A 21,186-nucleotide genomic window follows, 5' to 3' on the forward strand; every position below is an offset into this window, starting at 1 on the left:
AGGCAGTCCTGTTGATTTGAGGATACTTTCTTGGGCTGCTCACCTGTCTCTGATGTACTATGCTTGAAGCTAATGGAGAGAAACTTAAGAGTGCCTAGTTGCAAATTGATATACAGACCTTGGCATTTATTATCACATTCTTAGTTCTCTGGTTGAGATTTGAATTATTGCTACAGAGCAGTAAGGGTTAAAATAAGATTTTGGAATTTATTAAATGGGATTTTTTTGTTGTTGCTCAAATACATTTTAGATTAGGATTTAGATGTAAAGATATCATTACAGAATGATGTACTAGATCTTTTGCATTGTGTCAAATAATTTTTATTGAAAATCAAATGACATTTCAAGACAAGTTTTATAGCAGTTGTGTTTCCTGCTTAGAGCAAAACTTCCCAGAGTTTGGAAAAATATAATCTTTGAAATTTCAGACTGATAGTGCCAACATTGTCCTAATCCCATGTTTTGATAAAATACTGAATCCCTACTTCATATCCACCAAGGCAAATAGCTAATGTATGAGAATGGAATAATTTGCAGTCATTATTGTAAATACTTCTGCTCTTCAAGTGAATAAAAGGTCTACCTCCACTAAATATTGAAAAGAAATTGAATGCTGGATATGGTATAGGGGAGCTGGCAAGGAAGGATTTTAGCTTGGTGCCAGGGTTAAAGTGACATGTGTGTGCTGCCTAGCTTCTATTTCAAAACCTGATTTTTTTCTAATCTGATTTTTAACTTTGCTGATAGAAACTCTGTTCATGTCAAAAAAGTACACATAAGTTGAATATATTGAGTAAAATATTTCACATAGTTTACATCTGCACATTCTCAAGAGATTAGCCGCTAAGACCTATTTCACAAGGGAAAAGCCTTGTGTTCTTTAAGATAAAATTTTTTTCTTCTTATTTCTGACTTGGAGATAGCATCTGTTTTTGTCCTCACAGTATAGCTTGGCTGTTTCCCAAGGTATATGTACATTGCTTTCTGAAGGAATATGATAGATGCTAATTGTATGTAGGATTATGACATTCTTTTTAATCCCTTGGCCAAATGGGAATAATGACCATATAATATTCTTTGAAGCCTTGTGCTACTAAAACGTATAGTAAAGGGTGCCTGGGTGGCTCAGTTGGTTAAGCGACTGCCTTCGGCTCAAGTCATGATCCTGGAGTCCCGGGATTGAGTCCCGCATCGGGCTCCCTGATCAGCAGGGGGTCTGCTTCTCCCTCTGCCCTCTTCCCTCTTGTGCTCTCTGTCTCTCATTCTCTCTCTCTCAAATAAATAAATAAAATCTTAAAAAAAAAAAAACAAAACCATATAGTAAAAAAGTAGAAATGTCCAGGACACTTTTGGGAAAAGTTTATTTTTGAAAAGTTTATTTTGTACTTATTAAAGGGAATGCTTTCACAGTAATTTGAATATCATTCCTTTTGTTGAAGCTGAAATTTCTTCTGTGATCAGTACTTGATTAGTCACCCAGGCCTTGCTTTTAAAACCTCTCTTTGAGATTAGTAAGCCTTCTGTATCGTTAACTCTCTTGTTCATACTTGACGTTGTCACCGCACTCAGCTCTGCTGAAACTTCTCGCCCTCTGGGGAAGGTCAGCACGAGGAGGCTGCTTTCCTGGGCTGGTGCTCTGCACAGTACTTGGTTAACACTCTGAGCTAGTGTTAAGGGTACTGGCAGATGTAGGGATCCTGGACAGGTTTGCAGTTCCTTTGAAGTCATGTTTTCATAGGAGTTTTCACAATAGCATACCCATGTCCATAGAGCAGACCAAAGCGCATTCCAATGCCAAAGAGAAGTTGTGTGTGGATTTAGTGGTTTTAGATGACTCAACTCCTGTACTGTTCCATTAAAACAGATGGTTAAGAATAGACATGTTTGGGGAGGGATGGGGTGACTGGGTGATGGACACTGGGGAGGGTGTGTGCTCTGGTAAGCGCTGTGAATTGTGCAAGACTGTTGAATCTCAGATCTGTACCTCTGAAACAAATAATGCAATATATGTTAAGAAAAAAAAAAGAAGAAGAAGAAGGTAGCAGGAGGGGAAGAATGAAGCGGGGGAAATCAGAGGGGTAGACGAACCATGAGACGATGGACTCTGAAAAACAAACAGGGTTCTAGAGGGGAGGGGGTGTGAGGATGGGTTAGCCTGGTGGTGGGTATTGAGGAGGGCACATTCTGCATGGAGCACTGGGTGTTATGCACAAACAATGAATCATGGAACACTTCATCTAAAACTAATGATGTAATGTATGGGGATTAACATAAGAATAAAAAAATAAAATAATTAAAAAAAAAAAAAAGAATAGACATGTTTGTTGAAAGAAAGTTGCCCATGGATTTCTAGCTAATGTTAAAGCTGACTTCAGTATGTTATACTCCTCTGAAATCCCTTCTGTCTTTGGGATGCTTTGGCGATGAGGGGATTAGATTTTGTGATATCTTTGTTAGCTTCAAACTTATACTTAATGATTTTTTAAAGAAATTAACAAAGGTCTTCTTTAAAAGGAAAGAAATACGTCTGCCTAATTCTGCTATGCACTTTGCTACCCATACGAACAGTACTTTTATAACCACAGAAATGAAGTCATCAGATAAGAAATCAGTTATTCCTTCCCCTTTTAAAATTGTAAAAACTTGCTAACAAGGCAGTGAAATTGTTACCTTGAACAGAATCCTCAAAGCCTAGCATAGATTTTGCCACCTCTGAAATGGTTACTTTGTGTTTAAGGCTCCATAATCTAGAGGTGGTAAATTTATGTTGCCTAGTGCTTGGGAAAGGAGGTAGGATGGACATAACATCCTATGGAACATATAATCTTACATGTTAAATGCATCTGGGTTAAGTTTCAGATTGATTTAGGAAACCTGAGTATTTAAAATTTGAATCTTCTTATAAATGCTGATAGATCCTGGGGCACCTGCTGGCTCAGCCAATAGAGCACGTGACTCTCAATCTCAGGGTCATAAGTTCAAGCCCACATTGGGCCTGGAGCCTATTTAAAATTAAAAAATAAATAAATTTAAGAATGCTGACAGATCCTAAGAGCTAGTATATTGTAAAACCTTCTGCCACCTGAAATAACAAAATGAAAATATTAAGGTTTTCTTTTTATTTTTAAAGATTTATTTATTTACTTTAGAGAGAGAGAGCTAGCATGAGCAGGAGGGGCAGAGGGAGAGGGAGAGAGAATCTCAAGCAGACTCTGGTGAGCACGGAACCCAACTTGAGGCTGAATCCCAGGACCTTGAGATCATGACCTGAACTGAAACCAAGAGTTGGATGCTTAACTGGCTGTGCCACCCAGACACCCCTTAATGTTGGTTTTGACAACAACCTTGTAGCTTTCAAATATTCAAATAATAAGCCAGTGTTCATAGCAGCATTGTTCACAATAGTCACAAGGTGGCGACAACCCAGTGTCCATCAACAGATGAATGGATACACAAAATGTGATATATACATGCCATGGAATATTATTGAGCTACAACAAAAGAATGAAATTTAATACATGCTAAGACATGGATGAACTTTACAAATATTATGTTAAATAAGCCAGAAGGAAAAATGTATGATTCTACTTACATGAGGTACCCAGGGTAGAGACAGAAATTTTTTTTTTTTAAGATTTTTAATTTATTCATTTGACAGAGAGACAGCGAGAGAGGGAACACAAGCAGGGGGAGTGCGAGAGGGAGAAGCAGGCTTCCCGCTGAGCAGGGAGCCCAATGAGGGGCTCCATCCCAAGACCCTTAGATCATGACCTGAGCTGAAGACAGACACTTAATGACTGAGCCACCCAGGCGCCCCTAGAGACAGAAATGTTTTATAAATGTTATTTATTTCATCATTTTGAAATATTTATATTGTGATAAGTTATTACTTTTATGTCCTATAATATCTCCCTCAATAATTATTTTTGTCACCTGCATAGTTTTATGATTATATTTACAATTATTAAACCAACTCTAAGTTTTAACACATTCAAGCGCTCATTGCCAATCTTTTGAGACCATAATTTCCCAATTTGCAAGTTCTTTATTTTGATTCATTTTTCAATCATCTGAAGGGCCTCTTGAGGGATTTTTTGCCCCAGAAGAGCATGTCGGTGGCATAAGATCTGAGTCATTGCAAATTTAAGGTTGTCCTCCATAGCCTTCCCTCATGAGTAATGACTTCACTGGGTTTTAAAATCTTAGGTCCCAACCTTTTCATCTCAAAGTTCAGGAAATGTGTTCTCATTGTCTTTGGAATTTAATATGACAGAGACATCTGAAGCTATTTTTATTTTTATTTCTTTAGTGATCATCTGGTTTTTATATGTTACAAGCATTGTTTTTTTTTTTCCCCCTGTATCCTTGTAATTAAAAACAGTTTCTTGTCCATGTCTGGGTGTGAGCTCCTCTATGTTGGTTTTATGGAATAAAGTTACTTTGAGCTTCTTATCCCTTGGATTTGCTTGTTTAAAAAACACATATTTTTAGGGACACCTGGGTGGTGCAGTTGGTTAAGCATCCGGCTTCTTTAATGGCTCAGGTCATGATCTCAGGGTCATGGGATCTGGCCCCATGTGGGGCTCTGCGCTCAGCATGGAGTCTGCTTGTGACTTTCTCTCTCTCTCTCTTTGCCCCTCTCCCCTGTGTACCCTCTCTCTCTCTCTCAAATAATAAATAAATCTTAAAAAAATTTAAAGAATGTTAATTGTGGTAAAATACATATAACATAAAATTTACTATCTTAGCTCTTTTTCTACCTACAGTTTAGGGGCAGTAAGTCTGTCCACATCTTCGTGCAACCATCACCACCATCCATCTCTGGAACTTTTCCATCTCACAGAACTGAAACTTGATACCCATTAAACAACAACTCCCTATTTCTTCCTTCCACTAGAAACCAGCACTCTATGTTCTGTTTCTCTGAATTTGTGGATTCTAGGTGCTCATATAAGTAGAATCATACAGTGCTTATCTTTTTACAACTAGCTCATTTCACTTAGCAGAATGTCCTCAAGCTTCCTCTGTGTTGTAGTTTATTGCAAGTTTCCTTCCTTTTTCAGGCTGTATATTCCAAGATGCATATTCCATCGTGTGTATATGTCACATTTTGTTTGTCTATTCGTTTGCTGATGGACACTTGGGTTAATTCTACCCTTTGGCTATTGTGAATGAATGGTGCTGCTGTGAACATAGGTGTGCAAACATCTCTAAGAGAAGAGACCCTACTTTCAGATCTTTTGGAGATAGACCCAGAAGTGGAATTGTTGGCTCATATGGTACTTATATGTTTAATTTTTTTCATACTGTTTCCCATAGTAGCTGCACCATTTAATAATCCCACCAAGAGTACACAAGGGTCCCATTTCTTCACATCTTCATCAACACTTGTCCTTTTCAGGTTGTTTTGTTTTGTTTTGTTTTTGGTAGTAGCCACCCTAATGGGTGTGAGGTGAAGGTTTGCTTGGTTTTTGACTCAGTAACATTTTCTTCAGTTAGGTATGATTCCTATGATCATCTTTTATGCCACTTGCCCTTGCTTCTTAGGGAATAACTTTTATTTATTTTTTAAAAAGATTTTATTTATTTGACAGAGAGAGAGACAGTGAAGAGGGAACACAAGCAGGGGGAGTGGGAGAGGGAGAAGCAGACTCCCCACTGAGCAGGGAGCTTGATCCCAGGACCCTAGGATCATGACCTGAGCCGAAGGCAGACGCTTAACGACTGAGCCACCCAGGCGCCCTGGGAATAACTTTTAATATGTAGGTTGACTTTGTTCTCTGTCTTCCAAAATCTGATGTCTTCATTTTTTCTGTTCATGTTCTGGAAAAGCCCGTCTACTGGGTGAGCTCACTGATTCAGCTTTCCTGCATCTCCGTTCTGCTCCTGCGAGTTGGCAGACAGTCTGTTCTGCTTTTGTCTAGTTTCCTAGATTTGTCTTTGTTCTAGTCTGATGTCTCTTCATGTCAGCCTGGTTTCTCCTGTCTTTCTGTCTCCTTCTCCTAGAGGCAGGTCTTAGGTGCTTTTGAGGACGGAGTGCTTTCTGAAAGGTTCCCTGGTTCCCCCAGTGCTGTGCGTCCTGAGAAGCCTCCGGCATTTTGTCAGAGGCTCTCCATTATCTCTTCAGGTTGAAGAATTGCCAACAAGCATGGGCTCCTTGTTTCTCACCCTTCCTGTGGTCCCTTTGGCGGCGGGCGGCCCTTCCCAGATCTCTGGGGAAGATAGGGCAATGCGTAGCATCTCATCCGATTTTTTGTCAAGGCCTCAAGCACAGCTCTGTCCGGCTACAGTGGAATTTTTCTCACTTTTGTCAACTAGTTATCTGGTGTAACAAACCAAGAATCACAAATGCGTGGCCAACAGGCTGCCAACAGCCCCTGGGCCTTGTGTGTTGGACCTGCATGAAGTATAATATGTATCATTTTAATGCCTTGCAATGGGCCACGGCTTCTCCTGCTCGTCACAGTCCCCACCCCTCCTTATTGTCTGCCCCCAGCTTGTTTCCCTTGTTTACAGTCTCTGGTGCCTGAGTCCGTGCCCCCCCCCCCCCAATGTGCTTAGAGGGGCCAACACACATTAGATCTCAGTGTGCACCCCAGCAGGATCCCAGCTTCTCCCTACAGTTCTCAAGATGCTCCCCACAGAACTGGGGCTTTTTATTCATTCACCAACCCACATGGATTCACTGGCCCCTGGGATGCACCCCAGTCACGCTTGGGGCTGTGAATACAGCCCTGAGTATGACACAGGGGCACCTGTCTTCTCTCTGAGGTCAGCTGAGGGAGAGTTACTAATGTTTTGCAAGGAGGGGAGGCAGCAGCTCGATACAATCATTTCTTTATCTTCATCTTGATTCTCTGAGTCCTCCCCTAGTTACCTAGGATTTAATCACTATGATCAGTATTTTTTTCCTGTGAAAATGTTGAAAGCGGATCAACTGAGCTGGCAGGAAAAAAACCTCACTGCTTTACTTTGTAACTAAAAACCATCTTAGATGTGAGATTATTTGAAGTAAAAATAAAATAAAATTCCACTGTATGCTTGCCTAAGACTACTTCAGCTGGGAACTACCCAACAGGTGGATAAGCTAGCACAGAGAAGTTTGGGGGCGGGGGGGTCTCAGTTTTATAATATTCGGCTTCTTCATTTGGACTTTTTGCAGCTTGTTGGTCTGATGAGCCACCAGGGGCCTCCTGAGGCTTTCTGGCCATCAGGACATTGGTTGGAGAGCAGATCTGCCCTGGGGAAAGGTGTCTCTAGGCGTTCCCAGAATCCTGACTCTGCAGACCGATTTTCACCTCTTGTCCCTTGCATGGTGGAAAATACATTAAGCAACTCTGGGGTGCCTGGGTGGCTCAGTCATTAAGCGTCTGCCTTCGGCTCAGGTCATGATCCCAGCATCCTGGGATCGAACCCTGCATTGGGCTCCCTGCTCCACGGGAGGCCTGCTTCTCCCTCTCCCACTCCCCCTGCTTGTGTTCCCTCTCTCGCTGTCTCTCTCTCTGTCAAATAAATATATATATATATAAAATACATTAAGCAACTCTAGGGACATCATGCTTTTAGAAGAGCCTAAGGTGTGGATGGGACAGTTAACTATCCACAGATGCAGGTAATTTAGATGCAAAGTAAAGCTGCATTCCAACAGGCCTGTTTGGCTCCCTGCTTGCTCTGATAGTAACAGGTCAAACGATCTTTCTGTTCCGGGTCATCCATTCATTGTATCATTCAACATTTGTATGCTGGGATTTGCAAAGTGCTTTTCAACAGTCATTTCTTGTTTGCTGATGAAAGGGCAGCATGAGCAGAGCTCAAGGCTATGGAGAATGGACGGTGGGACCTCCAGTAGTTAGAGCTGGCTCTGCACCATGTGCTGGGCATTTATGCCAATGATCCTCACGCAGAGTCAATGGCAAGGTCAGATACCAAATTCAGCTCTCCCAATTCCGGAGCTTCTGCTGTCTCCACAAACCCTAGGCTTTTGCTTTTTGAGATGTATTTGTCAATTGATTGAAAAAAATTTTTTTTAACTTTTTTTTTTTTTTTTTTGGTATTCATTTGAGAGAGAGAGCAAGCATGAGTGGGAAGGGGAGAGGGAGAGAGAGAAGCAGACTCTCTGCTGAGTAGGAAGCCCAATTCAGGACTCAGTCCCAGGACCGTGAGGTCATGACCTGAGCCAAATGAAAGCAGACGCTTAATGGGCTGAGCCACCCAGGCGCCCCTGATTGAACAAGTTTTAAAGAAGCAAGTCTCAATTCTGAGGGATGTAAAAGCGTTAGCCTATTACTGAGCTCAGAAAATGTTTCAAGAAGCTTTCATAGCCAGGTTCTGATTAATCATCTGGGAAGAAATAATAAACACTTCCTCTGGTTGCTGTGAGTCAGGCTACCCTGGGTTGGCCCTAACGAGGACAGAGACGTGCAGGTGCTGCTACTGTAAGGTCTGCTCCCCGCCATCTTAGATGATAAGAGCAACAAAGGGTTCCCCTTTTTGTACCTGGGGATTGGTGTGGACAGGGAGCCTTTAGGAAGGATATCAGGGAATCATTGCTTGGGAACGGCTGATTCTGCAAGGACTGGGAGATCCAGCTCAAATCTGTTCTCAAAGGAAACAGCCTCAAATGCAAAAAACGTGCTGTTTGGCACACGGTTTAGGACTGTGCTGTTTTTATCCTTCTATTCTTTAATCACAGACGAGCCTGAGAGACCTGAAGTCTGTGTCCAGATCTGTCCTGCCAAATAAGCTCCTGCTTGAACTTCACAAGTAGTCAGTTGGGATATGCAGTTAGAGGACCTAGCACCAGGAGACAGATATTTTAATTCACTGCATAGATTCTGAAGCCAGGGCTGGAGGAGGACAGTGATTTACCCAGGTGTCTCCACCTTCCCCCTCCCTCCGCTGAGCTTTCCTTTCGTGATGGTGTTTCCATGTGCCCGCTTCGCCGCGGCAGGCTGTGTCTGGCTAGCCTCGGCTGACCATAGGGGGTCGTGGTTTGATGCACCGCTGAGTTCTCAGCTCTGACCTCCTTCCAGTCCGAGCCCTGCGCCATCCCCGCACCTTCTGGTACATGGATGCTGTTGGTCCCAAGGGTAACAGGCTGCAGAGCAGGACAGGGTAGATTGGCTGAAAGGGTCACCACCACCAGGAAGAAAAGTCCAGGAAGGGGAGTTCATTTATTAGATGGAGGCCTCCTGTTTCCACATTTGATTTTGTTCCTCAGCTCTCTTCATCTGATGGTTAGACCTCGTCCTGCAGATGGAAGAGTTGCCCACGAGCATAGATGGCAAGTGGGGTCCTTCAAAAGAGCATGAATTCACCACCTGCCCCACTCATCTCTCCAAACTTCGCCTGGTTTTTGATCCCATGCTTGCCTTCACGCACCAGAGGGGGAACTTCCAAGGAGCTGAGTTCTCAGTGTTTCGTGTCAGTTTAGTAGATCAGATGTTCGATTTTATGGTGCAAACTTTTCCCTGTCTCTCTGTAGACATATCACAGCTGAACATTTTATATATTTTGGCTCTGAAGGGTAGTGACTGATTATCAAAATTCTGTTATCACAATTTATAGAAGTCCTGTGTATTTTTCCCTTGTTCTAGTCACTAAGCATTAGGAATCATAATTTACTTACTCATCAGAGAACATAACAGTTTCTTACTAGATAAAGGGGAAGAAGCTGGTTGGTGTCTTCTAACAATTACTAGAACTCTGTAGAGAAAGAGGGTATTTTAAAAACATATAGTTGGACATATAGTTGTGAATTGACTTAACATTTATAGCAGTTGTAAGCATTAGTTAAGAAAAATCCATTTGAGTTCATATATAGCCTGAAAGAACCTAATGGAGAACTTATTTTGGTACTTTATAGACGAGATTTCATAAGTTGAAGTTGTAATTTTTCTTAAACTTTCATAATCCAGGAATTGGCAAGTTTTGTGGCGCATTATTTTAAGGGTGTGAAAAACTTGTAGCATCTGTGTGTTTACATTTTTACATCCTAAAATGATGTTAACAATTCTACATTTCCAAGGTTTTTTGACATTGAGGGTGGCTTCTCCAGAAATTTGGGAACTGTCAAGAGCACAAGGCATTTGGGGACTTTGGTTTCAAGCAGTGCACATACAGAGAGACCTGTTCCTCCTGGGACCGAGACTGGAGGAGATGCAGGGATGCCGAGGAACCCTAGCACCTGCTAGCTGAGCAGCTGGCCAAGAAGAGGGCATTTCTCAGGTGGTCCACTTGGACCCAGGTCCCGGGTCTTCATGAAGCACATGGATCCCACATTCCAGACTTCAGGTCCTTCTAGGAAACTTTTTGGCTACTCTGTTAGCTCTTAGGAAACGTGGTTAACACAAACTAACCTTGGGACGCCTGGGTGGCTCAGTCGTTAAGCATCTGCCTTTGGCTCAGGTCATGATCCCAGGGTTCTGGGATCGAGTCCCGCATCGGGCTCCCTGCTCTGTGGGAAGCCTGCTTCTCCTTCTCCCACTCCCCCTGCTTGTGTTCCCTCTTTCCCTGTGTCTCTGTCAAATAAATAAATAAAATCTTTAAAAAAAAACCCCAAACAAATACAAACTAACCTTAACCTAGGATTTTTTGTTGACTATCTTTCATGCCATTGTTTACTGCCGTAAAAATAATAACTGATCATTTTGATGGTAATTTTGTTTCTCCTTGTATATTTATTCAGAAAACATGAAGTACTTAATATGTGTTGGTCACACACATATGTTAGTATGTATACATTGCATGCACATGTTACATATAGGATAAAATAGACCCAAGCAGAGACTCCCAGCTTTGCTGCTGACTGGTCAGATCATTTAACCTCTACAGGAGATCTGTAACGTAGGGTTTGGGGCCAGAAATTTGAACTTGGAGGACCCTTGCAAGACGAATCTTATGTGATAGTATCTACCTACCTCTCATGAGCCAAATACAGCACCATCCACATCTCTGTCTGAGGCTTCCTTTCTGCTTGTTTTTCAGAAATGTGAAAATAAAAACTGGAGAATGGTTCTTTGAGGAACGAGCCAAGAAATTTCCAACTGAAGGTAAATGCTCTTAAGTTTTTTTCTAAGGTAAAATGATATACTCCCAGTTTTAAAATATTTGGTGTTAAGACTTTTGACTATAAAAAACTTTACAGGCTGGGGGCACCTGGGTGGCTCAGTGGGTTAAGCGTCCGACTCTTGATTTCAGCTCAGGTCTTGATATCAGGGTCGTGAGTTCGAGCCCCATGTTGGGCTCCATGCTGGGCATGGAGCCTACTTAACACGAACAAACAAACAAACAAACACTTTACAGGTCATGGTAGGCAGGCCTTGCCCTTCTGAGCTCCTGTTCTGTTTGGTTGTGCTTTCTGCGCTTACCCTTTGGCCCATGCTGCTCAGCATCTTTCATTGCAGTGTTCCCCTCAGTACCCCAGCTCTCCCTGGAGTCTCCCCAACTTCTTGCTTGTGGGAGTGAGCTCTCCCTCCTCTGAGACTCCAGCAGCTCTGGTTTGTCCATCCCTTCCATAATTGGGGAAAGTGCCTTATGCTGTATTATTTGTATACTTCTCTTTCTCTCCATATGCAGCAACTGTGCTTTTCAAATCTTGTTAGCCCCTTACATCACTGAGCACAAAACCTTGTTCATGATACTTGAACAAAGTGATGGAGTAGCTGAAGGCCCTGGGTAGTGGATGGTATTAGAATTTGGCAGAGGTTGATGATTAGGAAGTGAGCGCATGTTGTGAGTCTCTGAGTGCAAGTGTGCATACGGTCTGGGCAACTGGAATATCTTATAAAGTATTTGTGAAGCTGATGTAATGGTGTAATTGGTAGCTGGGGCCAGAAGCCATGGGGAGAACTAATTCTCTGGTAACAGCGATGCCACGTCAGGATGTGAGCTGCACAGACAAGAGAACAGCTTATCAGACAAAGGCACACACGTGTCATCAAAATCAAGTGGAGCCCGCATGCTTGGTGACTCGCGTTCATCCACATGGTAACACACATCCTCTGTGATGTGGGTCAGTGGGGACTGCACACAAGGAGCCTAGTCTGACCTAGAGGGACCAGGGTGGCTTGAAACCCTTCTTTCTTCTGGAAAAAGTGACCGTTTGAGATAAAGAAAGAAGCTATTTAGCCACAACCCAAAATGTGTTGGCAAGAAAGGAAGCCATGTGTTGGAGCGCGGACACTCAAGCTTTTAAAAAAGGCACCGTTAGCTGTGGTTGAAAATCAGTTGGCATTACATTCTCTCCTGGGTTATATTCCAGACTCTTCTTACTCAAGCAAAGATTATGTTTCTGCAGAGTTTCTTACAGATCTGGAAGGAAGTACAATGCTAAGGGGTATGCTCGAGCAAAGGGTGAGCAAGTGCGTGTGGTCTCACCCAGGACAGTGCTTCTCCACACTTTTCCTTACAGCCCACTCTCCTGTCCCAAGCAGCCTTGCTAACACTTTTTCCTAAATACTACCCGTCCATGAAAATTTACCACCCCAGGTATATTTCTGTTTCTGGACTGAGACCTTTTGGAGCGTACTAAAATTTGTCTCATCCACTAACCACCCTTTTTGCCTCCCTGGGGCTGTCATCCCCATTTAGGGCATAATCTAGACAAGCATGGCAGCATGCGGTCTAAGTTGTATTGCTTTATTTTGTGTCTTCAAAATACTTTTTTGTTGGGGCACCTGGCTGGCTTGGTTAGTAGACATGTGGCTCTTGATCTTGGGGTTGTGAGTTCAAGCCCCACGGTGGGGAGTAGATTGTACTTAAAATTTAAAAAAAAACAAAAACTTTTTGTTATGGGGCTGGGGTCTTCTTCAGGTGGTAGATTGTCATTTTTTCACTCAGTTCCTACTTCATAAACGGTAAGACTGGGGAGTGAAATTTCTGTAATTTCTCAAAACAAGTCCATGAAGACCTCTCCTGGAAACTTTTTAATACACTGTTGAAAGTTTTAGTACTATTATTTCAATGAGGGAAATGAGCGTGCAGGCCAGAACACAGGTGTGTGGCATGCACGTGTGCGTGCTCCTTACCTTCTCATCATCTTTTCGGCACTCTTCTGGTGGGTAAAAGTGAGCAGAAGCAGTTAGGCTGGCCACCTGACATAAGAAAAGGTGTAGGATGGGATGCCTGGGTGGCTCAGTCGGTTAAACGTCTGCCTTCGGCTCAGGTCATGATCCCAGGGTCCTGGGATCGAGCCCCACGTCGGGCTTCCTGCTCCACGGGGAGCCTGCTTCTCCCTCTGCCTCTGCCTCTCTCTCTCTCTATCTCTCATGAATAAATAAATAAAAAATCTTTAAAAAAAAAAAAAAGGTGTAGGATAGGAATGAACCTGAAGTCCTGGGTTTCTCTTTTTGGTCCAGCGACTTTCCACCAGAATGAAAAGATCAAGGAAAAAAAAAAGTAGACAATGAAAGTCAGCCTGAGAAGAAATCATCCTTTTCTCTTACTGTCTCTCCCAAGGTATAAAAGAAACAAACAACAACAAAGAAAAAACAAATTCCTTCCTCCTCTGCACTTGCTCCCCCACATGCCGAGGTGTCCCATTTTCTTATTGTCCAATTTTAGGCGAGTTGGGCTCAAAAGGCGGGGAGAGCCCAGGGAAAAGTGCCGAGCTGGGGGAACACGCGTGTGAGCTCGGCTGGGTGGGCGGAGGTTGGCAGGCGAGGAGCCAGGAAGGGCCGTCGGGGTGATGGTTCGCCCGGCAGGTGGGAGCCCCCTCGCTTACACCTGTGCCCCCACCAGCCCAGCTGGCGCTGGTACAGTAATTGAGTGGACTCTGGTCCACCTGCTGTATCCGCTGGGGGCCAGTTAGGAAAACAGAAACCACGTGGGGATTTGAGCGAAGAGGATGTAATTCAGAGGGAACTGGTCAAACAGGTATTATCGGAGGAAGAGAGGCAAGAAGGGAGGCCTGTGGGAAGCCCTGAGGTGCTACCTGCAGGAAGCTGACCCCTCGTTCCGCGGCTGGGCGGCTGTGCTCGGGAACCTCGCGCCTTCCGATCTTTCTGGCGCCCCCTGGTGGGCCTGGTGGGGAGCCCGCCGCAAGCCCTGCTCGCCTCTGTGCCGCAGACTGAGATTCTGCACGTTACCTAGTGTTTGTTGTCACGCTGGGAATGCGCCTCTTGCCAGCCTTCCACATCCTCATCGGAAGCTGGACAAACGAGATGGTGGTACGAGACACCGAAGAGTACCAGATGGCTCAAGTCTGTGCCTCTTTCTATTGCTGGATAACAAATGCCTCCAAATGTTAAAACAATCAATATTATTTTATATGGTTTCTGTCTTCAGCTGAGGGGGCTGGAGGATCTGCTTTCTGGGGGGCTCATGCACATACCCGGTGTGCTCGTGGTGCTGATGGCCATAGGCCTGGGTTCCTCCACACCCCGCCTCTGGCAGGGCCGCCTGAATGTGCTCACCACGTGGTGGCTGGCTTCCCCCAGGGCCCTGGCGTGAGAGACAAGGCAGAGCCCTACCTTTTTTATATTAAAAAAATTTTATTATTATGGTTAAAATATATACAACATAAAATTTACCGTTCTAACCATTTTTAACCGTACAGTTCAATGGTATGAAGGGCATTCACATTGTTGTATAACCATCACCACCATCACCATCCATCCTTAGGACTTCATCCTCCCGCAGTCTCCCCTGCCCTCACCTCCCCAGAACTCCTAGGAACTCCCATCCTACTTTCTGTCAATCTCTTCTATGCCCCTGCTTCACAAAGCACACCCTGTCATTTCTGCTCGATCCCGTGGTGACACAGGTCTGCTCTATTCAGGGTGAGAGGGACGGTACAGGGTGGATCAGGAGGCAAGGGGCCCTGGAGCCCGTCAGAAGCTGGCTACCGTAGGCTGTATTCCTTACCCTAATCCACGCACCTGAGACTCATACCTGACTCCCTCTGGCATGCAAAGGTCAGCAAATCCTGACCTTTCTGCCTCCCCAGTATCTCGAACCTTTCCCCTGCTCTTCATTCCCACTTGTAATGCAGGAGCTCCTAGCTGGTCCCCACGAGTCCACCTGCTTCCCCATACTCCATCCTCCATTTGGTGAAGAGGGAACTTTGTTTTCTCTTTTAAAAAAAGTTGTTCATTTTCTGATTATAGAAGTAATGCATACTTTTTGTAGAATATTTGGGAAATTCAGAACAGTGTACAGAAGGCAATAAAAATCCCTCCACTCAACAAACTATGTTAATTGCACACACACACACTCTTCCAGTCTTCTTTCTAGGTGATGCTGTGCATGTGTGTGTGCACATACAGACTTACATTTCTTTTTATAAAGATTTTATTTTTAAGTAGTCTCTACACCCAAAACATGGGACTCAAACTTCCAACGCTAAGATCAAGAGTTGCGTGCTCCTCTGACTGAGCCAGCCAGGCGCCCCCAGACTTAGAGACTTTTTGAACAGATTTATGATCAGACTATATATAGATTTTAATCTTTTAAAATTCAATACAGCTCAAACAATTTCTTATGCTATTAAGAGTTGTTCCAACATATATTGACCCTGCATAAAATACATCAGATGGATGCACTATCTTTTATTCAACCTGTTCCCTCTTGTCAGGAAGTATATTATTGTATTCAAAATGTCATACCACAGATAACTCTGTGATAAACATCCTGTATGGGTATCTTGGCATCTCTGGTTATTTCCTTTGGAGAGATTCTAAGAAGAAGGACTGGTCAAATGTGTGAACACTTGAAAGGCTTTGATGTGTTTTGCCAAATCACCCTCAGGAAGTGTGTGCTCATTTACACCACCCTGGGCAGGGTACGTGAGCTGTCCTACCACACTCTGGCCACCACGAACTCCTATCCCTTGAAACAGGATTTCAAATTACATTTGTTCTGAATGTAAAAGCGATATATATTCATTTAAAAAATTGAGAAGTGAAGAAAAGCATAACAAATAATGTTTAAAAGACAATGACTTCACCCTGAAAACTTTTGTTAACATTTTGGTGTACATCATACATCATATCTGTTCTTTGGTGAATCAATACATCTATGTTTGTGAGGGTATATGCATGTATGTGTGTGTATATACAAATATACGCATATACACACATATCTACACACACATTTTTAAAAGTATTGAAATTAAACCATTAAGAAATTGATGTTTTTAGGTAAAAATTATTGAATGAAGGCAATTTTATATGTGCCAAGCTAATAGACTTACATAATTGGGGTCAAATTGTATATACAGTTTTATACTATTTCTTCACATAGTAATTTACAAAGAACATTTTTTCCATATTCTTATCCATCGTCAACTACATACTTTCTGATGACTGCATCTCATTCCAACATTGGAATGTGACCTCATTTACCGATCCAAATCACCATTGTGGTACAGTGAGGGAACTTCCAGTTTGCTGTTACATTTTTGGGAGTTTATAATATTATTAAAATAATAAATACAAGTGCAATGGACATCTTTGTAGATAAATCTTTGGCACGTCTCTGAATATTTCTAGAAAGAGAAGGATAAGATGAGAGGTTAGGAACATTGCCCCTGGGAAGGGTGTACCCTCCTTACCAGTAGGAATTATCCTTAGGTGGCACCTGGGTGGCTCAGTTGTTAAGCGTCTGCCTTCGGCTCAGGTCATGATCTCAGGGTCCTGGAATCGAGCCCCGCATCGGGCTCCCTGCTCCATGGGAAGCCTGCTTCTCCTCCCACTCCCCCTGCTTGTGTTCCCTCTCTCGCTGTGTCTCTCTCTGTCAAATGACTAAATAAAATCTTTAGAAAAAAAAAAAAAGGAATTGTTCTTAAAAAACAATCCAGACTCTATCAGTTTGATAAAACCACACTGGTAGTCTGAAATGGTTTCCTGTCGTTTTCATTTGAATTCATCTAATTCCTAGCGGGGTTGAATGCACCTACGTCATTATGTTTTTTGACAGAAGAAGTTTTTTCTTGGGTATATACAGTCAACCCTAGCTTTTCCTGTAGAATTCTTTGAGGGTTGGAGCTCTGAGTAAATGAGTGAATGAGTGAATGAATGAAGTCAGTAAGGATGGAGCTGTTTGGAGATGCAAGGTGATGTTCTCTGTAGAGAGTTCTTTTCCTTTTTAGCATCCAGAAACCTAGAGCCAAATTTAATGTTCAGTTTAAGGAATTCCAAGAATCATTATGCTCTCTGTCACCCCATTTCCTTTTTATATGCCTATTTTAATGGTTCTATTGGATGTGTGCCATTTAAGGTAAATTCTCCCCAAATTTCCTTGAAAGTAGACAAAGTGTAAGTAATAATCCAATAAAGTATAATAGGTATTAATTGTAGCAGTTTGTTGGGCTACTTTTCCAACCCTTAAAAAGATTTAAAAATAAGAAAAGATGAGCTCCAATTTTTTATTTTGCACGTATATGATACAAAAAATATTTTAAGTATTTTGCTTTTCTTATATTTTTTTTCTGATGATAGACTGGCTTTTGTTCCCCTCTAAGATTTTATAATTTGCTATTTAGTTTTGTTGTCTTAAAATAATTCCTTGTATGCCGTAGTTGTGGTTCATCTGGGGTGCATCAGAATGATCAAAACATACAGACCTTCATAGGGTCAGCAGTGTCCTGTAAGCAGCTAGCTACCCAGCCATCTGGTATAATCACCTCCTGCCCCTCCACCCTCGGGCGGTTGGCTATCTCGGCACCTAGGGTTTTTACTGTGGCTTCTGGGAACCCTGCTCCAGGATCAGCTGCAAGCTGTTTCCAATTCAAAGTTCCCTATTCCGTGGGACCGTGACTCAAGAGTGTGTATTTAACAAGTCCCCAAATAATTTTTTATGCATTTTAAGTTTGAAAGCCACTGGTAAAGTAGCAAATATAATAAACAATTATGATGACACTTTTCTAGATCACTAATAACTTAGAGAACTAAAACTGAAAACCAAGCTTATTTTTTGGCATCTGCTAAGCTTATAAAGATAGTGCCCTCTTCTGGCTCCTTGCTGTGAATGCATCTTTTACTTTTTTTTTTTTTTTTTTTGCTTTTGTTTTTTGTTTTTTTTACAACCATGACATTTTTTTTAAAGATTTTATTTATTTATTGACAACCATGACATTTTATTGCTTGATATTTGAGTTTAAGAGCAGAAAGATGACAATACTAATACTCTTAATACTAATATTTTTTCAAGTTTCAGAATGGTTAAATGTTACATATAAAACAATCTGTTGTGACTTTCACTCCATGGTTAGTAATTGGGAAATAAAATAATTTAGGAAGACTGTACCTTAATATAGCTTTTTTTTTTTTAAGATTTTATTTATTTATTTAACAGAGAGAGACACAGCAAGAGAGGGAACACAAGCAGGAGGAGTGGGAGAGGGAGAAGCAGGCTCCCCAGCTGAGCAGAGAGCCCTATGCGGGGCTTGATCCCAGGACCCTGGGATCATGACCTGAGCTGAAGGCAGATGCTTAACGACCGAGCCACCCAGGCGCCCCTATTAATATAGCTTCTGATAATGGTCTCAATGATCCATGATATAGCTATCCAGGACCATATTATGTCTCATAATCATGAAGGAAAAGAAGTTTTATCACCCCCTCCCAGGAGTGTGATTTCATTCATGTGACTTTTTGGAGCTCTCTTCTTCTACACGGGCTGCTTGGATATGGCCCATCTGATTGCAGGGCTTTGAGAAGAGCTGGCAGGACTGGCTGTCTGGGGGTTGGAGGACTCAGGCTCACGGATTGCAAGAAGGAGGTATGAGTAAATAGGGGTGACCCTATCACAAAGCCCTGCCTTGATTGCCTCTCTGCTTGTTGGCTCAGTAAAGACCTCCCACCCGTGCAATTCAGCAGGTGGATTTTGCAAGGATGATTGAGGAAAGCTTTCTGGAGGTTACAGACCAACTGCCTAGTTGATGTACTTATGTTCATGAGAGGGCGTCTTTATGAAATCATGTTTATTTCCCAGATACATAATTTTGTATATGGCTTTGTCTTATTTAAAAGAAAATGTGGCATCTTATCTCTTGAATATTTCCTTCTCACTGCTCTCCTTCAGAGGAAAGACAAATTGAACACAAACCCACAGGAGGGGGTGTGAGCCCTAGAGGTGATTTTCCCAGCTGATTGGATTGCTCGCCGTGTCCCAGACAGATTTTCAGACCCATCCATTTAAATCAGAACAGAGACTGTCAGGTCAGATTTTATGACTCCCATGTGAAGTAAGCCCTTGACCTTCAAACTTTGATTCTCACCCAGTGTTTCTAGGTAATAGTCTTCTGAAGGCAGGTTCTTGAGTGTAGCCATCTTTGATTTCATGATGCCTTTGGCTTTGTTCACAGTAGCAACTCAAAAATTGAATTGTTTAGATTGTCCAGGGTGCTTTGAATACATCAACTCAACCCAGATCTTTTTTACCCCGTATTCTATCTCAGATGTCCCCCCAGGCCGCTTGACTATCCCTGCTGCTTTCTGAGCGCCGGTGTTCCTACCTGGACCATTTCTGCGTCTCTCTTCCTCTACCACTGTCCTCTGCACCCTCTCCACTGCCCTCCAGGATGAGACCACCCTCGGCAGTTTACATTTTTGGTCCTGAGTTGTCATGACTACCTCCCTATTTTGATCCATTGCTTTTAACATGGAGGGGAAACCGTGATTACATGGGCTAGTTATTAGGCTAGTCAGTGTTTTATTTTACTTAATACTCCCTGCTCCGTTGGGGGTTGGCAAACTACAGCATGCAGCCCAAATGTGGCCCACCAGCTGTTTGTATAAAGTTTTATTGGAACACAGCCATGCTAGCTCCTTTCTGTCTATGGCCAACTTTGCAGTACAATGGTCGAGCGGTTGCAACAGAGATCGTATGTCTGGCAAAGCCTACACTTTTTTAACTTGACCCTTTGCAGAAAGTTTGCTGGTCCCAGCTCTGTGTGATAGGCAGGTAATGTGATGGCATTTTGGTAAGCATCATTATTTCCCTGCTTATGAACAGAATGGGAAACCAAGGTAAAATCATTGAACTGAATAGAATTTCTGAGTTAAGAATCCATGTGTTCATATGTTGAGACCAAATTATTGGTTAGGGTAGTTTCTGGGGAGTATCTTGACCATTGGACGTTAAGCTATCTCCTTGTGTGAATACATTTTTTGAAAAGACTAGACCCCTACATATTTTTTTTTTTAAAGATTTTATTTATTTATTTGACAGAGAGAGACACAGAGCAGGATCACAAGCAGGGGGAGAGGGAGAGGGAGAGGGAGAAACAGGCTTCCCGTGGAGCAGGGAGCCCGATGCGGGGCTCGATCCCAGGACCCTGGGATCATGACCTGAGCCGAAGGCAGACGCTTAACGACTGAGCCACCCAGGTGCCCCTAGACCCCTACATATTTAATTGAGAAATCATTTTGTATTTAAGAACTCCATGCTCATCATTTTATTGCAGTAGAATAGACATACCATAAAAGTCACCATTTTAACCATTTGTGAGTGTAGAGTTCAGCCGCACCAAGCACGTTCACAGTGTTGTGCAATCATTACCACCAACCGTCTCCAGGACTTTTTCATCTCACAAAGCCGAATCTCTCTTTGCCATTAAACGCTAACTGTCCGGTCCTCCCTCCCAGCCAGCCCCGGTGACTGCCATTCTGCTTTCTGGCTCTATGAGGTGGACCATGCTAGGTACCCCGTGTAAGTGGAAACATAGTCCATTTGTCCTTTCATGTCTTTCTTATTTCACTTATGATGTCTTCAGGGTCCATCCATGTGGTAGCATGTGTCAGAATTTTCTTCCTTTTTAAGACCAAATGAAATTCCATTGTGTGTATCTACTGCATTGTGTTTATCCTTTCATCCCCCGGGGGTGGGGGTACTTGGGTGGTTTCCACATTTTGGCTGTCGTGACCAGTGTGGCCATGAACATGGGCGTGCAAATACCTGTTTAAGTTCCTGCTGTCAGTTCTTTTGTGTTTATACCCAGATGTGGCATTGCTGGGTCACGTGGTAGTTCTGTATTTCATGTCTTGAGTGACCACCATACTGTTTTCTGCAGTGGCCGCCCATTTTATGTTCCACAAGCAACGTGCAGGGTTCCAGCTTCTCCGTATCCATGTGGATACTTGTTATTTTCTGTTTTTTTGTTTTTTTTTTAAATAATAGCCATTCTAATGGGCATGAAGTAGTATTTCACTGTGTTTTTTTTTTCTTTTAACTCATTCCCTCAGT

General features: G+C 42.7%; 1 protein-coding gene across 1 annotated transcript in view; it reads left to right on the forward strand.

Moving 5' to 3' along the window:
• Positions 1-21,186, forward strand: part of LOC118001964 (synaptotagmin-like protein 3) — a 94,366-nt gene that overhangs the window by 26,445 nt on the left and 46,735 nt on the right. Inside the window, exon 7 of the mRNA XM_034992173.1 lies at positions 10,987-11,051. Coding sequence (XP_034848064.1) covers positions 10,987-11,051 — 65 coding nt within the window. The remainder of the gene's footprint in view (positions 1-10,986; positions 11,052-21,186) is intronic.

Source organism: Mirounga leonina, unplaced genomic scaffold (assembly GCF_011800145.1).
Source record: "Mirounga leonina isolate KUSES-001 unplaced genomic scaffold, KU_Mleo_1.0 Mir_55, whole genome shotgun sequence".
Classification (NCBI taxonomy): domain Eukaryota; kingdom Metazoa; phylum Chordata; class Mammalia; order Carnivora; family Phocidae; genus Mirounga; species Mirounga leonina.